The sequence below is a fragment of the Strix aluco genome, chromosome 22 (assembly GCF_031877795.1).
Source record: "Strix aluco isolate bStrAlu1 chromosome 22, bStrAlu1.hap1, whole genome shotgun sequence".
Lineage (NCBI taxonomy): Eukaryota > Metazoa > Chordata > Aves > Strigiformes > Strigidae > Strix > Strix aluco.
In genome coordinates, this window is record NC_133952.1 from 8328004 (window position 1) to 8344844 (window position 16841).

General features: G+C 46.6%; 1 protein-coding gene across 17 annotated transcripts in view; it reads right to left on the reverse strand.

Annotated features, from left to right (window-relative positions):
* Positions 1–16841, reverse strand: part of EIF4G3 (eukaryotic translation initiation factor 4 gamma 3) — a 150286-nt gene that overhangs the window by 10454 nt on the left and 122991 nt on the right. For all 17 annotated transcript variants that reach the window (XM_074847874.1, XM_074847872.1, XM_074847870.1 and 14 more), the window contains 11 exons: positions 16577–16774; positions 15061–15207; positions 14531–14767; positions 12103–12207; positions 10367–10499; positions 9143–9237; positions 7428–7521; positions 7070–7187; positions 5606–5829; positions 4398–4513; positions 2028–2200 (listed from right to left, as the gene is read on the reverse strand). In XM_074847874.1, coding sequence (XP_074703975.1) covers positions 2028–2200; positions 4398–4513; positions 5606–5829; positions 7070–7187; positions 7428–7521; positions 9143–9237; positions 10367–10499; positions 12103–12207; positions 14531–14767; positions 15061–15207; positions 16577–16774 — 1640 coding nt within the window. The remainder of the gene's footprint in view (positions 1–2027; positions 2201–4397; positions 4514–5605; positions 5830–7069; positions 7188–7427; positions 7522–9142; positions 9238–10366; positions 10500–12102; positions 12208–14530; positions 14768–15060; positions 15208–16576; positions 16775–16841) is intronic.

Below are 16841 nucleotides of genomic sequence, written 5' to 3' on the forward strand. Positions count from 1 at the left end.
ATTTCTCTAGGCAGTAACATGGAGCGTACATGCACATCGCCTTCCGTAAAACCAGCAGATACATCCAGGAAAGCTCCATTGACAACAATTCTTATATCCCAGTAACAAATCGTTTCCCAACCAGTAAAACCTGTAAAACTAAAAAGCAATTTTGCCTATAAATCTACTAAATGGAGCCTTCTCTACAGATATCCAAACATTTACAGAAGGGGGATTAATAATAACCGAGGTCCAAACGTAAGGTAATCAACAAAATGTCTGTAACTATGTAAACGACACAAGAAAAAAAGTTCAGTACACCAGAGGGAGGTTTCCATCCAGAACAGAAAACGTGGCAGCATGAATTACAAAATTTCTCCCCAACAGTGGATACAGTTTCCAGAATCACTCAAAACTCTTCTTTCCGATAAAAGCCTTCTGGGTGGCTTCACTTCCCATGGCTGGTACAAGATGATCATCTTTCTGGCTCTCCTGCCAGTTTTCATCATGATTCATGTCTTCTTGAAAACCTTGAAAATTCTGGGGTCCAGTTTAGCGACTATAAGCGCGTATTTTCCTTTGTGCTTCAAACCCAGAAACCACCCCCTTTGCTTTGTTCTTTACATCCTCCACTACCCAGGTTTGTCCAAGCGTTTCTGCCAGAAATTGGTTTCCTGTTGCGTGTCTCTCCCGACTCGTGCTGTGACCAGTGCTCATCCCCTAACCCCTAATTACGCAGTAATTTCTCTTGTGTGAATAAGTAGAGTGGTTTTTGGTGTTCTTCTCATGCGCCCGCTGAACACCACTTGCCCTTTCATCATCTTCAGGAGCTGTTTCGCTTTGTTTATGCCACATTCAGACCACGCGTCCCGCTATTTCATCAAGATCCTGCTTATTTGGCATCACAACCACTTACCCACGCTCCAGGAAACACAGGAACGGTTTTAATCACAATCCATTAAGGAAATGTATCACTTCAAACGAATCGTTTTGACCATCAGTGACCGCGTGGACACAGACAAGTGTACTCCCTGTGGATATATATATATATATATTTTCCTGCTGTTCCATACGGTTTTGAACTCAGGCTGCCTACACCTTTTCTGTGAGCCCCGGGATTGCATCACAACAAAATTCACTGCCAGACGCGGGCACAGGGAGATCACCATCGGAGCGGTCAGCGGTACCACGATGAGGCACGAGTCAAATAAAAGCAGCAAGACAGGGCTAAGTACCCAGAAACTCAGTATCTGAAAGTGTTATTTCATCTGCTCGTTCGCTGGCTGCTGTTCGTGGTTATCCCTCTTCTCATCATCCTGCTCGAAGCCCCAGTGAGGACTGAGCGGTGCCGGGGACCTCCCTGCGTGCAGGGATTGTTTTATGACTGGACACCAGTTCAGATCCAGGCTGGGAAGACAAAACCCGGAGAGCTGGGATGAACCAGCAGCTGGAACTCAGACCTCTTGAGGAAGGTCTACCCTGTCTGATACCACATCTGGCACACATTCTCCTCCTCAGCCCCTCGAGGACACGTCTGCTCCTTAAGGGTGAGCTGTCCTGAGAAACAGCACCGTCGGGTGAAGCCTTTCTACCAGTGGGAGAGCGGCTGCGGGTCTCTGGGTCACAGCACTTCAGGCTACACAGCTCCTGGGCATTAACGTCACCTGAAGGTTTTTGTCTCCTTCCTCCTCTTTTAATTGTATTCAGTGATTTGCCAAAAGGCAATCATTGACAAATGCATCAAAAACCAGAAATCTGAATACACACATTTAAATAGACACCTATTTGCTTAGAAATAAATACTTATGTAAATATGAAAATATTTACATTCACTAAAGCATCTGAAATATATTTATTGTAATACATTTTGAAGTATTACAATAAGTATATTACTTATAAATACACCCAGGTGAAAATACTCCTTCAGAACGGGTGCGTGGAGAAGGCAGGATACCAAAGCAAGGTGGGAGATCATCCCTCTCCACCACAGCGCTCATCTGCAACGAACGGTGAAGAAAACCATCCGTTTCTACACACAGAATACAAACCCCTTGAAGAAATCCTGCTTGCTCAGCTTTCCCGACTGCACCAGCTGATGTAATAACTGGCCCATGTGATCCCGGGTGATCTGACTCCTCTCGAGCGTCGACTCCACTCCCACTCGCACGAAAACAGGCAGCAGATTCTGGGCGCTCAGCTCCTCCACGCACTGCATCGCTTCCTGTTCGAACGACACACAGGAGCCTTTGTCTGAACTGAAAACGTCAAAAAACGGGGCGGAAGAACGTTTTCTACTCTAAGATAGTTCAGGGTTTGCTGCTTAGCGCCTGGCACACAGAACGGGGATTTTTCTGATGGCAGATCAAGAGACTGCTAACCTTGTTTTTGTTTGGAAATGAGTATTTAGTGAAGCTGCCAGGCAAAGGTGAACTAGGCTATGGAACCTCATCACAAATCACCACTGAGATGGCAATTGAATAGCAATAATAATAATAAAAAAAAAAAAAGATGAGAATTTATACCATGCAGGCAACAATTTTTAAAATACACAATCAGGCTCCAGGGTACAGTTCGGCTGCTCAGTGAAAGGACAGGAATTGTCTTCTGGATGCCACCAAAACGCCTATTATTTCATCAAATATCAAGCCAAGTCAAAAAAAGGACATTAGGTTAGATTCATTGCTGAGCTGATCTGGCACAGAAATGCCTGTGTGACAAACCCACAGCATATAAAGAAGCAGAAAATAGGTGGGTAGCATTTGGAGGAGAATTTCCTCTTTATAAAGCTTCTACTTTCTGGCGTGTACATTTTGTAACCTAAGCGAATAAAACACTCTTAAATAGAGACTTTCAGAGAAGTGCTCAATGTCACACTTCAAAAATCTCCACTGTCATCAGCAAAGATCTTCCACTGACCTTCTCGGCTCAGCCCAACCGATCTCAGCGGGTTTCCTGACTACAGACATTTGCTCTTTGTCTTAGGTTATGCCTTTAGTTATCCAGAACTGGCAGCCCCAGATGCATTTCTGCAGGCCCTGAACGGCTTTTTTTCTGCAGGTCACAAGCCTGACAGTCCCAGACCGCAGGCTGGGGTCAGGGCTCTTCCGTCAGACGTGCCCGACGGGTCCCGATGTCTCCGAGACAGAGGTGAACGTGCTGCTGTCGCTGACACCGGCGTGCAGCTGAGTGGTTTCAATTTACAGTCCGGTTCAGTACTGAAGACTAAACTCATGAGAAACAGCCATTCCTCTGCTGTACACGACACTAACACTCTCATGTATTAACGTGAGTTTAAGCTGAATTAGTCAGAAGCTTTGCTGCGTTTGAAGAGCGCTGAGAATTTACAATTATCAAGTAACCTCCTCATGCAAACGGGCTGCCTCAATCTGATGTACTTTTGAAACCACAATTCAACTCTACTTCCATCCAGCCATAAAAAAAAAATGTCATTGTATTTGCAAGCAGTGAAACTGCAGCAGCCCCTTAACCCCGGACACCCAGGGTCAGACTTTGAAGTCTATTGCTAAAAGAAAAAGGACCGGAGACTCCTTTGTTAACCAGCCCCACTGCCCCTGACTCCTCCTGCTGAGACCTGCTGGGCCAGCAAGCTGGGGGATGTCTCAAATCAAAGCGTTTGGCTTTTTTTTTCCCCTCCAAACTGGGATTTAATAATTTATCCTGATAACTAAATGTGAACCCAAAACAATCCATCATGAGAAGATTCCCCTTTCCGATTTTATCTGGAAGCCCTATGAAGTGCAAGCAGCAACTCTGCTTTTAGGGTGCCAAACCAGGAACTCTAGTTCTAGAAACCAGTGCTGCCATTTCAAACTTGGCAGGTTTTTAAAATCTATTTCAGCAAAAGATCAAACCAATCAGCTTTGCAGTGAATGTAACACGCAAACTCCCTGGACAAGCTAAAAATCCATTTACAAGGGAAACAAAATTTCAACCTTTAACTAGGAAGTGATGACAGCTGCTCAGTAATTTTCAATGTTTATTAAAAATACCCTGGAGTGGTTTGTTCAATATTTAGTATTGCTTTATCTGCCTCCAGATCAGAACAGCACATGCTTTGATAACTGAATGAAAACCTCAGTTTATTTTCCCACTAGCTTTTCTGCTTCCAAAATTGCTGTTATTATGGAGCTGCTCAGTGATTCATGACAGTCACACATACATCTTGCTACTTAAAACACACAAGCTGGGCTATTTCTCCTATTACTATCAGGGCAGAAAACAAGTTTGGAAGACAACTGTCCTAAAAATGCTCACGGAGCTGCTGCTGCCCGTATTTTGACAGGCCCCACATTTCTGCTACCCCTGTGTGAGCTGGGTGCTTACAGAGACACAGTTCCTGGAGAGAAAACCTAGCAGAAAGGTCTGTGGGACTTGAGTGAGGCTTTCATTTTGCTTACCTTAAAATCATTAATATGCAAGAACTCATCAATGATAGATTTGCATTTTCTCTCTATTTCCTCTTCTGAGAGCGAAGGCTTTTCTTGTGCTGGAGCTGGGGGAGCTTCTGGCTTGGCTGGTAGAAATAATAAAAAACCCACATTTGGAAAAGGAAACTCAGCATCATTTTCAGACACGACATTCTGAAGAGAGAAGTCACCAGAGCAGTGTGTGTTCCCTGCCCCATCATCAGGCACAGGCCACTTCTTTCTTGGCTACATTTCCCCCACTCTGAACTCCAAAAGATTTCTGTAAATCAACCTTCTTGTAGAAACACAGCTGGCAGTGACACAGGTTGCAACACCTTCAAAGCTCTCTATCAACATTAAATAATTAAACTTTGAGCTGTTACAGCACGCTGCAAATTTAAAACACAACGGGCAGCAACCCAAAGCAATCTCCTGATCACATCCTCAAACCCTTGGTCCCCATAAAGTCCTTTAACAAAGCCCCAAAGCTTCAAGACGAGCGTGTGCTGGGTCGTGGCAGTCCAGATGAACTCCTCACTGTAGCAGTTCCTAGATGCTTCCCAGGGACGAAGCAAAACACTCTCCGTCCACGGGGAACATCACGCTAAGTGTCCTCAGTATTTTCTCACTAACAAATCAGCTCAAGCTGGCAGGAGCAGAAGCGGGAGGGGCAGCGTGACACGGTGACGGCGGGTGCTAACGCCACACCGCACCGAGACCCGATCGGGAGGCAACGCAGCGCTAAAAAGATGCCGTGCGTGGTCTGTCCCAGACCCAAATCACTGCTCTGGCCGCAGGAGATGTTTGCAAAGGGCAGATATGGCCTTACTGGGCACTGAAGCGGCAGTTCTGCAGAAGTGACACTGATTTTGGGGACTTTTGAGCCCATAAAGCAGCAACAGGATGTGAGCAGGGAAGCCAACGCCGTGGAGTGGCGTTTTGCTGCTACCTGCAGCCTCTCAACCCTGCTGGATCCTAAGGAGGAGCCGGCGGGAGGAGATGACGCCAAGGCCTGTATGAATCAGTTGTGTTACAAACCTTTGGGAGGCAGATCACAGCTATCGCCGCTTGACGATGCGTCACTGCGGGACAAATCCTCACACCGCTGCACAGAAATCTGTCACTTTTTCTGATAGATTTTTCCCTTATGCCTTTTCACACATTCAGCAAGATTCCCCGAGCACGGCAGAGCCGCTTACCAGACTCCTTGGCTTTGTTCCTCTCCGCCTCTGTGCTGTTTCTGTCCAGCTCCATACCGCCTGTTAACTGCTTCACCGTCTCCAGCATCTCCCTCCGCTGCTCCTCTTGTGCCTGATTGTCGAGCAGCAGCTCTTTACTGCTGCTGCCCCGTAGGAAGGTGTTGGGACGGGAGAGGGAAGGTGGGAGAGGTTTGTCGTTCTTCTCCCTGCCTGTGCTCCCGCGACTGCGGAACAAAAACACACGCGCTTAAAGGTTACGGCACGAGTAACCCCCCGCTTGCAGTGCTGGTAACGTCAGAAGAGACACTGGATAGCTTTAGAGTAACTGCAGGAAAAAAAACACAACCCAAACCCAGCACGATTGTTGTCTCAATTTTTTACGGTTGTAGCTACACAGAATATAATGAAAATTAACCCAAGTCTCAGAGATGTGCAAACACAAATATCCACAGCGTGGACAGGCCGAGCCAGCGCTTCCTGGAAAGCAACGAAGTCTTACAGCGCCCGTTTTATATGTAGAACGGTGGATTTTATAATGCAAAGGCCCTGTTTTACTGTGAAATGCTATGAGTGGTGTATTTTTTACCCATTTATTGAAACAATAGCTTCTGAATAGGGAAGGCTACCAGCACCAGGTGACAAGGATCTGTCCTATTAATTACTGTGTTAATGAGTAAGACAGGCACAGTGATACCAAAATGGAATCATTTCCAAACTAGCCAGAGTTTTTGGTGAAACAGGAGTGAAAACATCAGAGGGACAAACCCAACAAAACAGTCCAGCAGCTCGTGCATACTGGGAGAATCAGTGACATTTTAAATGAACTGTACGTTTATAAACCGTGTCTAGAGCTGATAAATTATTGAGGGTTAATACATGTTTCATGCTACAAGCTGGAGTGGCTGCAGCCCTGATGAAATCGGGGCGCGTGAGAGCACGGCACGGCCTTACGTAGGCATCGCGTGATGCAGAACCGCGGGCGGGCTTGGTCACACCCGACGGGAAGGGTCAGACACAGCCAGAGGGTTTTAAGGGCCCTCCTAAATTTCTACAAGGTTTTAGGCGTGTTTTTCCGGATAAATAAACCCGCTGACCTGGCTGAATCCACAACCATTGAATCCAACCTGCATACCTGTTTATTAGAACATTTTACCCGAAGAGTTTTTAACCTGTTATAAACTACCAGCCAATGTATCCTTAGATCAAGGGTGACTGAAAACGTGGAGCCTAAAACATTCACTGTAATGACTTTAAAAATTAATACCACCTGTCTCTCCTATGATATTATAAAATATGCATGTGTTTTAAGTTAACTTGAAGTACACAGCGGGGGAAAAAGCCCCAGCCATTCCTGGAAACTCAATGAAATTCTCTTATTTCTGTGTGCTGGTAACTAGAGCAGCAAGTGGAGAACTCGGGCGTACAGAGAGCAGAAGGGCAAGTCACCGCTGGGCCGAAGCTTACCTAGTTAAGGCCCTGCGAGAATCTAATTCTGAAGATGCGGATGAGGCAGATACAGATGAGACTGGAGGCTGCAGTGCAGAAAATCTGTTCAAACTAGTGGCACTTGGTCGTAAGGAGTCTGGGAGATCGTAAGGACAACACAGAGAAGAGCGACAACAAGGTCAGTAGCTGCTGACACCTTGGCATCACAGAAACATTTAAGCAATAGCTGGTTTCCAAGTGATGGGGAGAGAACTGAAAGGAAAGGGCTGGTCCTGCCCCACAGGCAGTCACACAGAGGTGAGCATCTCCCCCCAGATCCCCTCGTGGCACGGAGGGCTGGTAGCAAAGCAGAGGGTGAGGACCCGTCCTGACTTACCCATCTCGCTTGCCTTCGCTCCACCACTGCTGCCCTTCCCCCAGCTGCCCAACTGGGCTTTAGGCACAAGCTGAATCTTCTCATCTATTGTGGGCTGTAAAACACATCAAGACATACCATTACAAGGGCAAATCGTACATCTTAATTATAAATGGGGTATTTTTTTGGCAACGATCCCTTGTCTTGTGAATACCAAAACGCACTTTAACGCATTTTTGAAAGACCAAACCCTAGCCAAAGACAGAGGACACAAACAACAAAGGGCATCCCAAACAGCCTCTTCCAAAGGGTCAGTGCAAGACATTCACAGTGACCAGGAGCTTCTTTTTATTGAGCACTCTGAAGCTCCGTAAGGAGGAAAAAACAGTGTATCAGTACTTGGAAGATGTTCAGTTTTTGTGATGAGTAAAACAGTTCTGCTGTCCACTCCACCTACCAGTCACGGCTTTGGGGGGAATCTGCACAGTCACAAACAGAATTCAGAGGGCGAAGAACGACAATAGGTTGCAGAACTTGGAGGGGAAAAAGTAGTGTCTGACAAGAAGAGAACATTGATTTTACAATGCTCAGTAGGTGAATTTATCGACAGGGAGGTTGTGACCCTGCAGATCTCTTTGTATGAGGCACCTCTCTCCTTCCAACAACGCAGCTGTTGAGGAGCGAGCTCTATTCGTACTGTGTTTGTACTAAATGGAGTAGAAGGACTTTTCCCAGATGAGCTGTAAGCCCAGACAAAAGGAGGCTGAATCCCTCTGCTAATTAAGTTTTGGAGTCTGTTTTGCGACTTTCGCAAGGAAATAACTTCGTTTGATCTGCAGAAGGGCTACAGTCTGTCCACGTTCTGCTTTACAGCTCCTCCAAGCATCCAGGCACTGAGTAAAATTCAAGGAGAGTGACATTAATTGGGACAAGGGAATGTCTAGGAATTGCCATGATTTATGTGAAAGACTGAGTTCTTGGCAAGAAATCCCAAAGCTGTTCTGAAGATCATTAAAAAAGGAGAAATCTCCAAGCTTGCCTAATCTGCAACCTGAAATATATGTCCCCAAATCACCACTTTAATGGTAAAAAAACCAGGAAGATGCTCATCTGGAGGATGGGCGTGAAAGTTTATTACATACTGAGGGATGCAACTGCACCGCACAGAAGTCCAGAAACACTATAAAGCTCTTCTTGTACTACTTGAACCTTTCAAGTCTGGAGTGCTGCCACCTGTGACATGTCAGGAACGTTTTGTTTTCAAATTGAATGTGGCATCCTCATTCTACTAAGAAGCAGCGTCAGAACAGGGTCTTGAGAACTTGAGGGAGCAAAGGATTTCTACCAGACAGGTGTTTGAGATGCCTTCTGTAATAGCCAGATGTGCTGCATCACTGTCACACACGACACCCCACTCACATTCTCTTTTCATCATGAAGGATGAAGATTTTCTAACTAAGAGAACTTCTGGGTCACTAAAAGGACACTATGAACCTGAGAAGAAGTGTCTGCATACTCCTTTCCCTCAAAACAAACAAAATAGGAACATTCAGAAGACAACACAGTCTTCCTTGGTGCTTTATTTATGCACAATATTAACTCTGGGGATTTAAAATGTCCTCAAACCCAAGTTTTGACCTGTAAACACCGTAACGGTCTTTCCTAGACAGACAGACACCGTAAGGAAAGACCTCGGCGTTTCTGTTGCTCTGAACAAGTCTTGTGCCGGCACCTACCTTGGTGATTTTAAGGAACTTGGTGGGGTCCAGCACTCTGCTGTTCTTTGCCCCCTGCACAGTGTTCCAACCGCCTTCATCGACCCGCTGGACACCTGCCAGACGACAAACACAAGCGCCCTTAGCCCATCCCCGCCGCTCCCAGCACCCCGGAGAACGCAGGAGAACGTCTCCAAGTTCGACAGGAGGAGGAAAAGAAGATGGCATGTTTCTGCTAAGCCTCAGCACAATTTTGTGCAGAAATCGTGTTTTTCAGAGTGTTTCTTCAGACCAAAATGACATAATTAGCTTGCCTGACTTTATTATTATAAAATAGCCTTGACAGAAAAGATCTCACTGTTTTCAAGGGTTGGTTTTGGTAGTGATTCTTCCTGGTTCGATTTCTCCGCGTGGGGTTTGTGATCTGGGCACAGCTGCACGTGCTGTGTGTTCTCAAGCTCCCCAAAGGAGCAGACGACGTGCCTTTGCTACCCCAAGGCCACATTTGCGGCACAGATTCCAGCAGTGCTAGGCTAGACACAGAAGCATTTAGGCAGTCCCAAGTTCCTTACCTTCTCCTGATGTCAGTTTTAGGATAATTAAAACAAAGTCAACGTGTGTTTTCCTTGTGTCCTGTCTTCACGGCACTTTTATTTGACAGTGTTTACTATTAAGGAATCCCAAAGATGACTTTCTCCTCGCCCCGTTCCCTCCCAATCACTCCAAATTCATCTTCAGGTAGTGCCAGCCTCAAGGGCTGGTAGCAATTTAAGGTAATGCCAAGACGCTTTCTCATGCTGAGTTAACACCTCGCAACTTTAACAGCTAAAGACAACATGGTTACTCTTGAAATTAGATGCTATTCTCTTGAAATCAGACTCTGCTGTAACGCAAGAATGGATGGCAAATCTGACTCCTACGTAGTAACTTGTTATAACAGATTTCTGGCAGCCTGTCACAGAATCAAATATGGTTTGCATGAATGCAAAACTTAAGCACTATTGGCCTGCAATTGTTTATTTTTACCCAAGGGATTTGCCCCTGAAAAATCCACACAGTCAATCCATGGCAAGTCTGTTCCTTCTCCAGCCTCAGCCACAATCAGGCCCCAATTCCCCGTGCTCATTACACTTAGAAAAAAACCAAAGAAACAAAACAGATTTTTTTTCTTTTATGTGGGATTCCCTCTATGGCCACTGGATGCAAAATGAGTGAAATGAGCAGACAACTTGGCTTTTACTTTACCCGGTCTCCTCTTCTCTTTGGTCATGAGTTGTTGGACCTTCCTCTGTTCTTCTTGCTCTTCAATCTTGGCTTCTTTATGAATCTGCTCGATGGTCTTCGGGCCCTGGTCCGCTCTCCGTGACACCCAGTTGCACTAGAAAAAAACCCAAACACATGCTCAGAGATATTTCCAGGAGAGCACCATAACTGGGGTATTTTGAACACCACAAACGAGGCCTAATCCTCTCACCCTTGTAACATGGTTAGAGGGGCTGCTCCCCGAGGGACTGGGGAAGACTGCGTGGTGCTGGTTCATGTTATCGCAGCACCACGGGTCAAAGCTATATACTCTATGTTTTGGTGCAGAATGTAGGCTGCAGTGAGACCTGACTTTGGAGAGGCATGACCGAATCCAAGACGTTTTAACCCCTAGCATCCAGCACATTTTTCTAGGTTCAGAGGAAAGAGACCGACTGGAGGGAGGCTGCTGTCACTCTCTATCCATTGATTCCTGACACTGTTCATCGGAGCCCTTCCTCAAAGCTTGAGGAAAAAAAATGAAACCCTGAAAATAAAGAAGCAAAAAGCGACTGCATTTTATCTGGAGATGGTGCTTTGCCACTCCAGGGATTGTCATGGCTGAGACAGGAATCCTGCAGAGAGAGGTGGAGCTGTCTCTCCACAAAACATTTCCACTGCTTGATGTGTCTATTCAACCATACGCTGCGCAGATCCATCTCTCCCCAGAATAACCAGACTGTCTCTTGATCTTGCTACAACCTCATTACAACTTTGGGGGTAATTATCTCTGCGTACCCTGCAGTCAAAACGGTGACTTCAGCCACCACAAAACCCCAAACCAGCTTCCAAACAGCTATTTGAGGTGTGAGTAAAACCTGCTCAGGACTTCAGTTAAGTCTTGTGGCTAAAGCCGTGCTGCTATCAGCACTGCCTGGGTGAAGTTACAGGGGCTGGGGAAGGTTTGTGCAAGGTGCAGTCACGGCGCAGAGTCACCCCTGGCTGTACGAGACTCCAGCTTTAACGCCTTGGCCACGTTCAAAACCCCTGCTGGGTTACAACAGGGGCAGGTCCCTCTCCCCAGGGTCTGTGCACTTTACACCAGGTTATTCATTTTTGGAGCTTGGTGTGGACCCACCATCGTCACATTCCGATAGAGCGCAGACTCCATTTGCTTCGCTCTGCACAATGTGGCCAGTAAACAACTAGCAGATGCCTGGTTGTGCTAGCAGTGCAGGCGAATATAGAACTGGCTCTTGACGAGATCCACGCTGCCATGAAAAAGCCCTCAGAGTTTTTACACCAACTTGTGGGGTACGCATCTCGGAGCACTTCGGTCCCACGGCCCAGTTACACCCAGAGTGCACAGAAATGAAGATGGCAAAGCAGACAAGCACAGGGGATGCCATGGGGGAAAAAACCACCCAAAACCTCTCCGTGGAAAGAGCTCAGGTGTGTCTGCTGCAACGGGGCTGGACTAGCAGCATGAGAATCCCGTGTGGGCACGTGGCTAAGCAGAACCAAAACACCCCAACAAGCAGTTCGCCTGTCTACCAACCTTGGCCTTCACTAAGGTAAAATAGAGAGATTTCTTGTCTTTAAACAGCCAGACTTCTGGGATAAGGGGTGCAGATCTCCCCCTAACATCCCACTTCTGCTGTAAATCTCTTGCATGAGAGCTCTTCCAGCCTGGACACGGGAGGGAACCTGCTCTTTTACCGACCTGAGTTGGTACCTACCAGCCTTAGGTCTATTACATCCTGAAGCATGAACCGAATCCTTGAAGATGTTTTCCTCTCTTTCACAATCTTCTCCATCTGATTAAAATACTGGTCCATGCGAGGCTACACAAGAGAAACATCATCATCAATGTGTCTTGGAAGAAAATGAAAATGCTCCCTCAGGCAGGGAGTCAGCGGGTTCCGCATTACAGCATTTCTGTGCCAGAAACGCATCTGGGGACTCAGAGCTGCTCTCCAGAGAAAGGAGTGTTGGGCCTCGGACGCTCCCCTGAGGTTGGACGTGAGTGTGCACAGTGCAGGATGTGCAGGAAACGAGGCACAAGTCTACAGGCACCTCCTTTGTTTAGCACACGCTTTTCTCTGCATTTTTAATTACTCGAATAATCTACACTCTCTGCATGTACATAATAAACTTACTATCCGTTAAAAAAAATAAAATAAAATCCATGTGTTTTTTTTCATGGTACAGCTAAGCTTATCGACTGGCTAGCTGCCACCTAAAAGGAGAGTCCTGCTGCACCTCCGAGCTCTTCCTTTTCATATCACCCTGTGTGCTCACCTCAGCCCAAGAAAAACTGGCTCAGAAAACTAAATGGGCATAAAACTAACCCTGCACACCTCATTTTGATGCTTTACCTCCCCAAAATGTCTCAGCCAGGGTCAGGCAAGAGAAGCGGGGGCAGAAGCACTGTTTCTCTCAGCAAGAAGCTGCTTGACAGGCTTAGCTGTAGTACAAAATCCCACAAGCTCCTTTTCGTCCAAAAAGTTGTGATGTGATGGAATCCAAATCAGTTTGCACTAAGTCATGAAATGGTATCACTAGAGAATCCTCCATTAGGTCTAAATTTGAATTGCCAGGCTCCAAAAAGCCTTTTGGCCTAAAATGGGGGCTCTGGCTTTTTTAAACAGAAAGTTTCAGGACAGTTTTATAAAATGTTTTCCACTCTCTTCACTGAAAACTAGCTAAACCCTTAAACAAACAAGAAAAACCCTATTAAAATTTGGTGCTGGCCTTGCCTTGGAAAGTTTCAGCTCTGAGAGCAAATGTTTCCAAAGTTAGGAATGACGGGGAAAATATTTAAAATGGACTTTGTCCAGAAGCTTTAATTATAACTATCACTAACGCTTCAGCTTCAATAAAAACACATAATAAAACATCTACCCCATTAATAGAAAATAAATAAAGCATTATCACTCAGTCTTGATAGAAATAACAAATCACAAAGACAGGACACGGGCAGCTTCTCCCAACGCGTAACACGACGTCTGTAAGCGTTTCCCTGCTGCGCACACGCTCCGGGCTACACCGTGCCACGGCTCGAGGTTGCAGAACTGGCCAGTGCACCAAAATGTTGGCTTTTACAGTGTTTCCATGCTCGCAAAGACCAAAACAGCATCCAGGACTCGTCCAGCATGACCTCAGCTACCGCTTAGAAGTCAGACCCTGTTTTCTTCCCAAAGCACGTGGATAAACTTAATCCCCGCTTCTGGCACTTTCAAACCTGCATCAGTAAGGCCCAGGCTGCTGCGTTAACAGCGCAGGGTATTTAGGCTGGGGGATTAGGGGTAAACTACGCTCTTTTGGTCAATGCTTCGCAAAACAGGTTGGGAAACTTTCCCCATAAGGATGAGGATGGATCCGCTGTGATCCCTGCGATCCAGCGCACTGTAAGGGAACTCCCTTCCCCAAGCAGCTGAAAACAATTAGTTCAGTTTGTTTCCAGAGCTGAGTCCGACTGATTTCTGGCAAAACCCTCGAATGCTTTTTCATCCCAAGCCTGGTTTTTGCAAAGGAGAAGCAAATGGTCTGCGCCAAGAGAAGCTCATCGAGTGCGTAATGCTCCGTGCTCCATATACATTTGCTGGAAAATGGGGAGGAGGATGCTGGAGTGCTGCAGTTGCAAAACAGCTGCTTCATTCCAGCCTAGCTGGAGATGATGATGACACAAAACAAAGGCATCCACCAAGGTTCAGGTGGGGGTTTAGGCCAGTTAATGAGGGTTTTTTTTAGATTTAACCCGAACAATACATTCAGTGGTAGCTTTTGTGGGTAATATAAGCCTCCAATGGTAAAGAAACAACTGTAAATCTTAATGTTTTGGAAACGACAGACAAGAGGTAAAAATCTATTTGGAAAAAGGAACGCACAGGATCTGTTGAGTGCTTTTAGACTGTGTGCTTGGATGAAATATTTGAAAACAAGTAGCGAGCGAAGAACACGGTTGAAAATTACACAGACTCTATTAGAAAGGGGCAGAGAGGAAGGAGCGAGGCCAGGGCGTGATGAAACATCCATAGAAGAGCAGATGATTTCCTCATGCCTCATTCCTGAAGAAAAAAATAAATCCTCAAATAAAAACACCCCACACCCATTTTTCCATCCCTGCCTTGAAAGCCTCATCTCTCACTCCCGGGCCTGCCCTACCTTTGCTTTCTCAAAGTCCAGGTCCTTGCCAATGGTAGTTAGCAGGCGGCAAAGGCACTCGAGGGACTCCTCATCGTGGTTTTTCAGCAGCTTTACCACGCAGTCATGCATGATAGCCTCCGTCAGCATTTTTAGTTTGAAAAGCTCGCCAATGAATTTTATATTCCCAATGGATCTCCGTCGGGCTTTGTCCTTGGCCTCCTCCAGCTCGTCATGGAGCCGCGTCTTCTCCTCTGGCTGTAAAACAGAAAAACAGCTCTAAAAAAACATGTTCACAGAGCACAGAACTCTTCAAAAGATCCAGTTTTACATTTATAGTTGCTGTTGTCCCTCTTTACTCTTTTTCTCCCAAAAACCAAAAGGAGGCTAGTATAAACCCACCAATCAAGGCAAGTATTTTTTATTATACTCAGCCACAGCGACAGAATGAAACTCTCAACTCCAAAATTCCCCCCAAATCGACTGCCATCTTCAAAAGAGATCATCTTCAGAGGGAGCTCTGAGAATTTATGGGGAAAAATACCACTTACAGTGGTAGCAGCTTCAAGTTCTTTCTGCTTCTTTTCAAAGACATCGTCGTCAGCCTTGTCCTTTTCAAATTCCTTCTGGCAGCGATTTAACAGCAACTTGCGAAAATTTACTGTGCTCCCAGGTTTGTCTGCCATGGGCACTTTCAGCTGTAGGAGAAGGAAGAAAAACATCAGCAGAAATACAGCTAAACTTTACATACCAGCGAGGTTTCCTATCAGCTCTCCATTACATTTTATTACGCGCTTCATATTCAGCGACGCAAGTCTGCAAGGCTATGACAGTTGAGCATCACGTCATGATTTCCAGCAGGGTTTTACATTTCATATGTAAAGTCGCACTCAGAACTTGGCTCACACCACCTCCGCCCAGACACAGATTACATTTCCATTCACAGGATCCTTTAAAAAGACACACTGCTTAAAACCGCTCTTGTTACGTGCTTAAGACTCTGGAGCTCTGCTCCTTCGTTGCATGTCATGAAGGATTTTGGGGGGGAAGGGGGTTATTTTGTCCCAGATTCACCATCTGAAAACTAGCTGTCCGAAGCTTGGCTCGGCACCTTGGGCTCCCTTTGGAACAAGAGAGAAACTGAACTTTCCAAATGTGACTCATGGCATCTTGCGACCAGGCAGAGCAAAGTATCCTCAGCTCCAAACAACACATGACTCCAGGCAAAGCCCTCTGCCTGCAGGCACGGCCAGCGAATGCAGAGGAAATCTGTCATGTAAATTATTTTTATTTATGTTCAGAAACTAACATTTAACTCTGCTCTTGCCACGTTTAACTGCCCATCAGTTCACGAGGATAATGTGCAGAACGTTCACCCGTGCAGAAGAATTTCCCAGAATCATCTCGGTTGGAAAGGACCTTGAAGCTCCTCCAGTCCAACCATGAACCTCACCCTGACCGTTCCCAACTCCACCAGATCCCTCAGCGCTGGGTCAACCCGACTCTTCAACCCCTCCAGGGATGGGGACTCCCCCCCTGCCCTGGGCAGCCCATTCCAACGCCCAACAACCCCTTCTGCAAAGAAATCCTTCCTAAGAGCCAGTCTGACCCTGCCCTGGCGCAGCTTGAGGCCATTCCCTCTTGTCCTGGCGCTGGTTCCTTGGCTCAAGAGACTCATCCCCCCTCTCTGCACCCTCCTTTCAGGGAGTTGCAGAGGGCCAGGAGGTCTCCCCTCAGCCTCCTCTTCTCCAGACTAAACCCCCCCAGTTCCCTCAGCTGCTCCCCATCAGACCTGTGCTCCAGACCCTGCACCAGCTCCGTTGCCCTTCTCTGGACACGCTCGAGTCATTCAATGGCCTTTTTGGGGTGAGGGGCCCAAAACTGAACCCAGGAATCGAGGGGCGGCCTCACCAGTGCCAAGATCCCTTCCCTGTCCCTGCTGGCCACGCTATTGCTGATACAAGCCAGGATGCCATTGGCCTTCTTGGCCACCTGGGCACACTGCTGGCTCCTGTTCAGCCGGCTGGCAATCAAAAAAAAATCCCGTTTGACTTGGGCAGCTCTTACCGTTACAAGACACCTGCACATGTTGGCATACGCCACCGAGAAGCTCGGTTCATCGATAGCCTTCTCGAAGACCAGGTCGATGACTCCTTTCAGCCTCTCTTCTGTATCTACCGTCAGGTCTGTCACTTGCTTCATGAGCTGGTTGAACATCTGGGGTGTCAGCTTGTTCAAGATGCTTCGTACCTTGCGGAACAGCTCCTAGACGACAGGAAAACGGTACGTTAAAGCTCAAATCGCACAAGTGGATTTCAGGAACGAGCTAGGA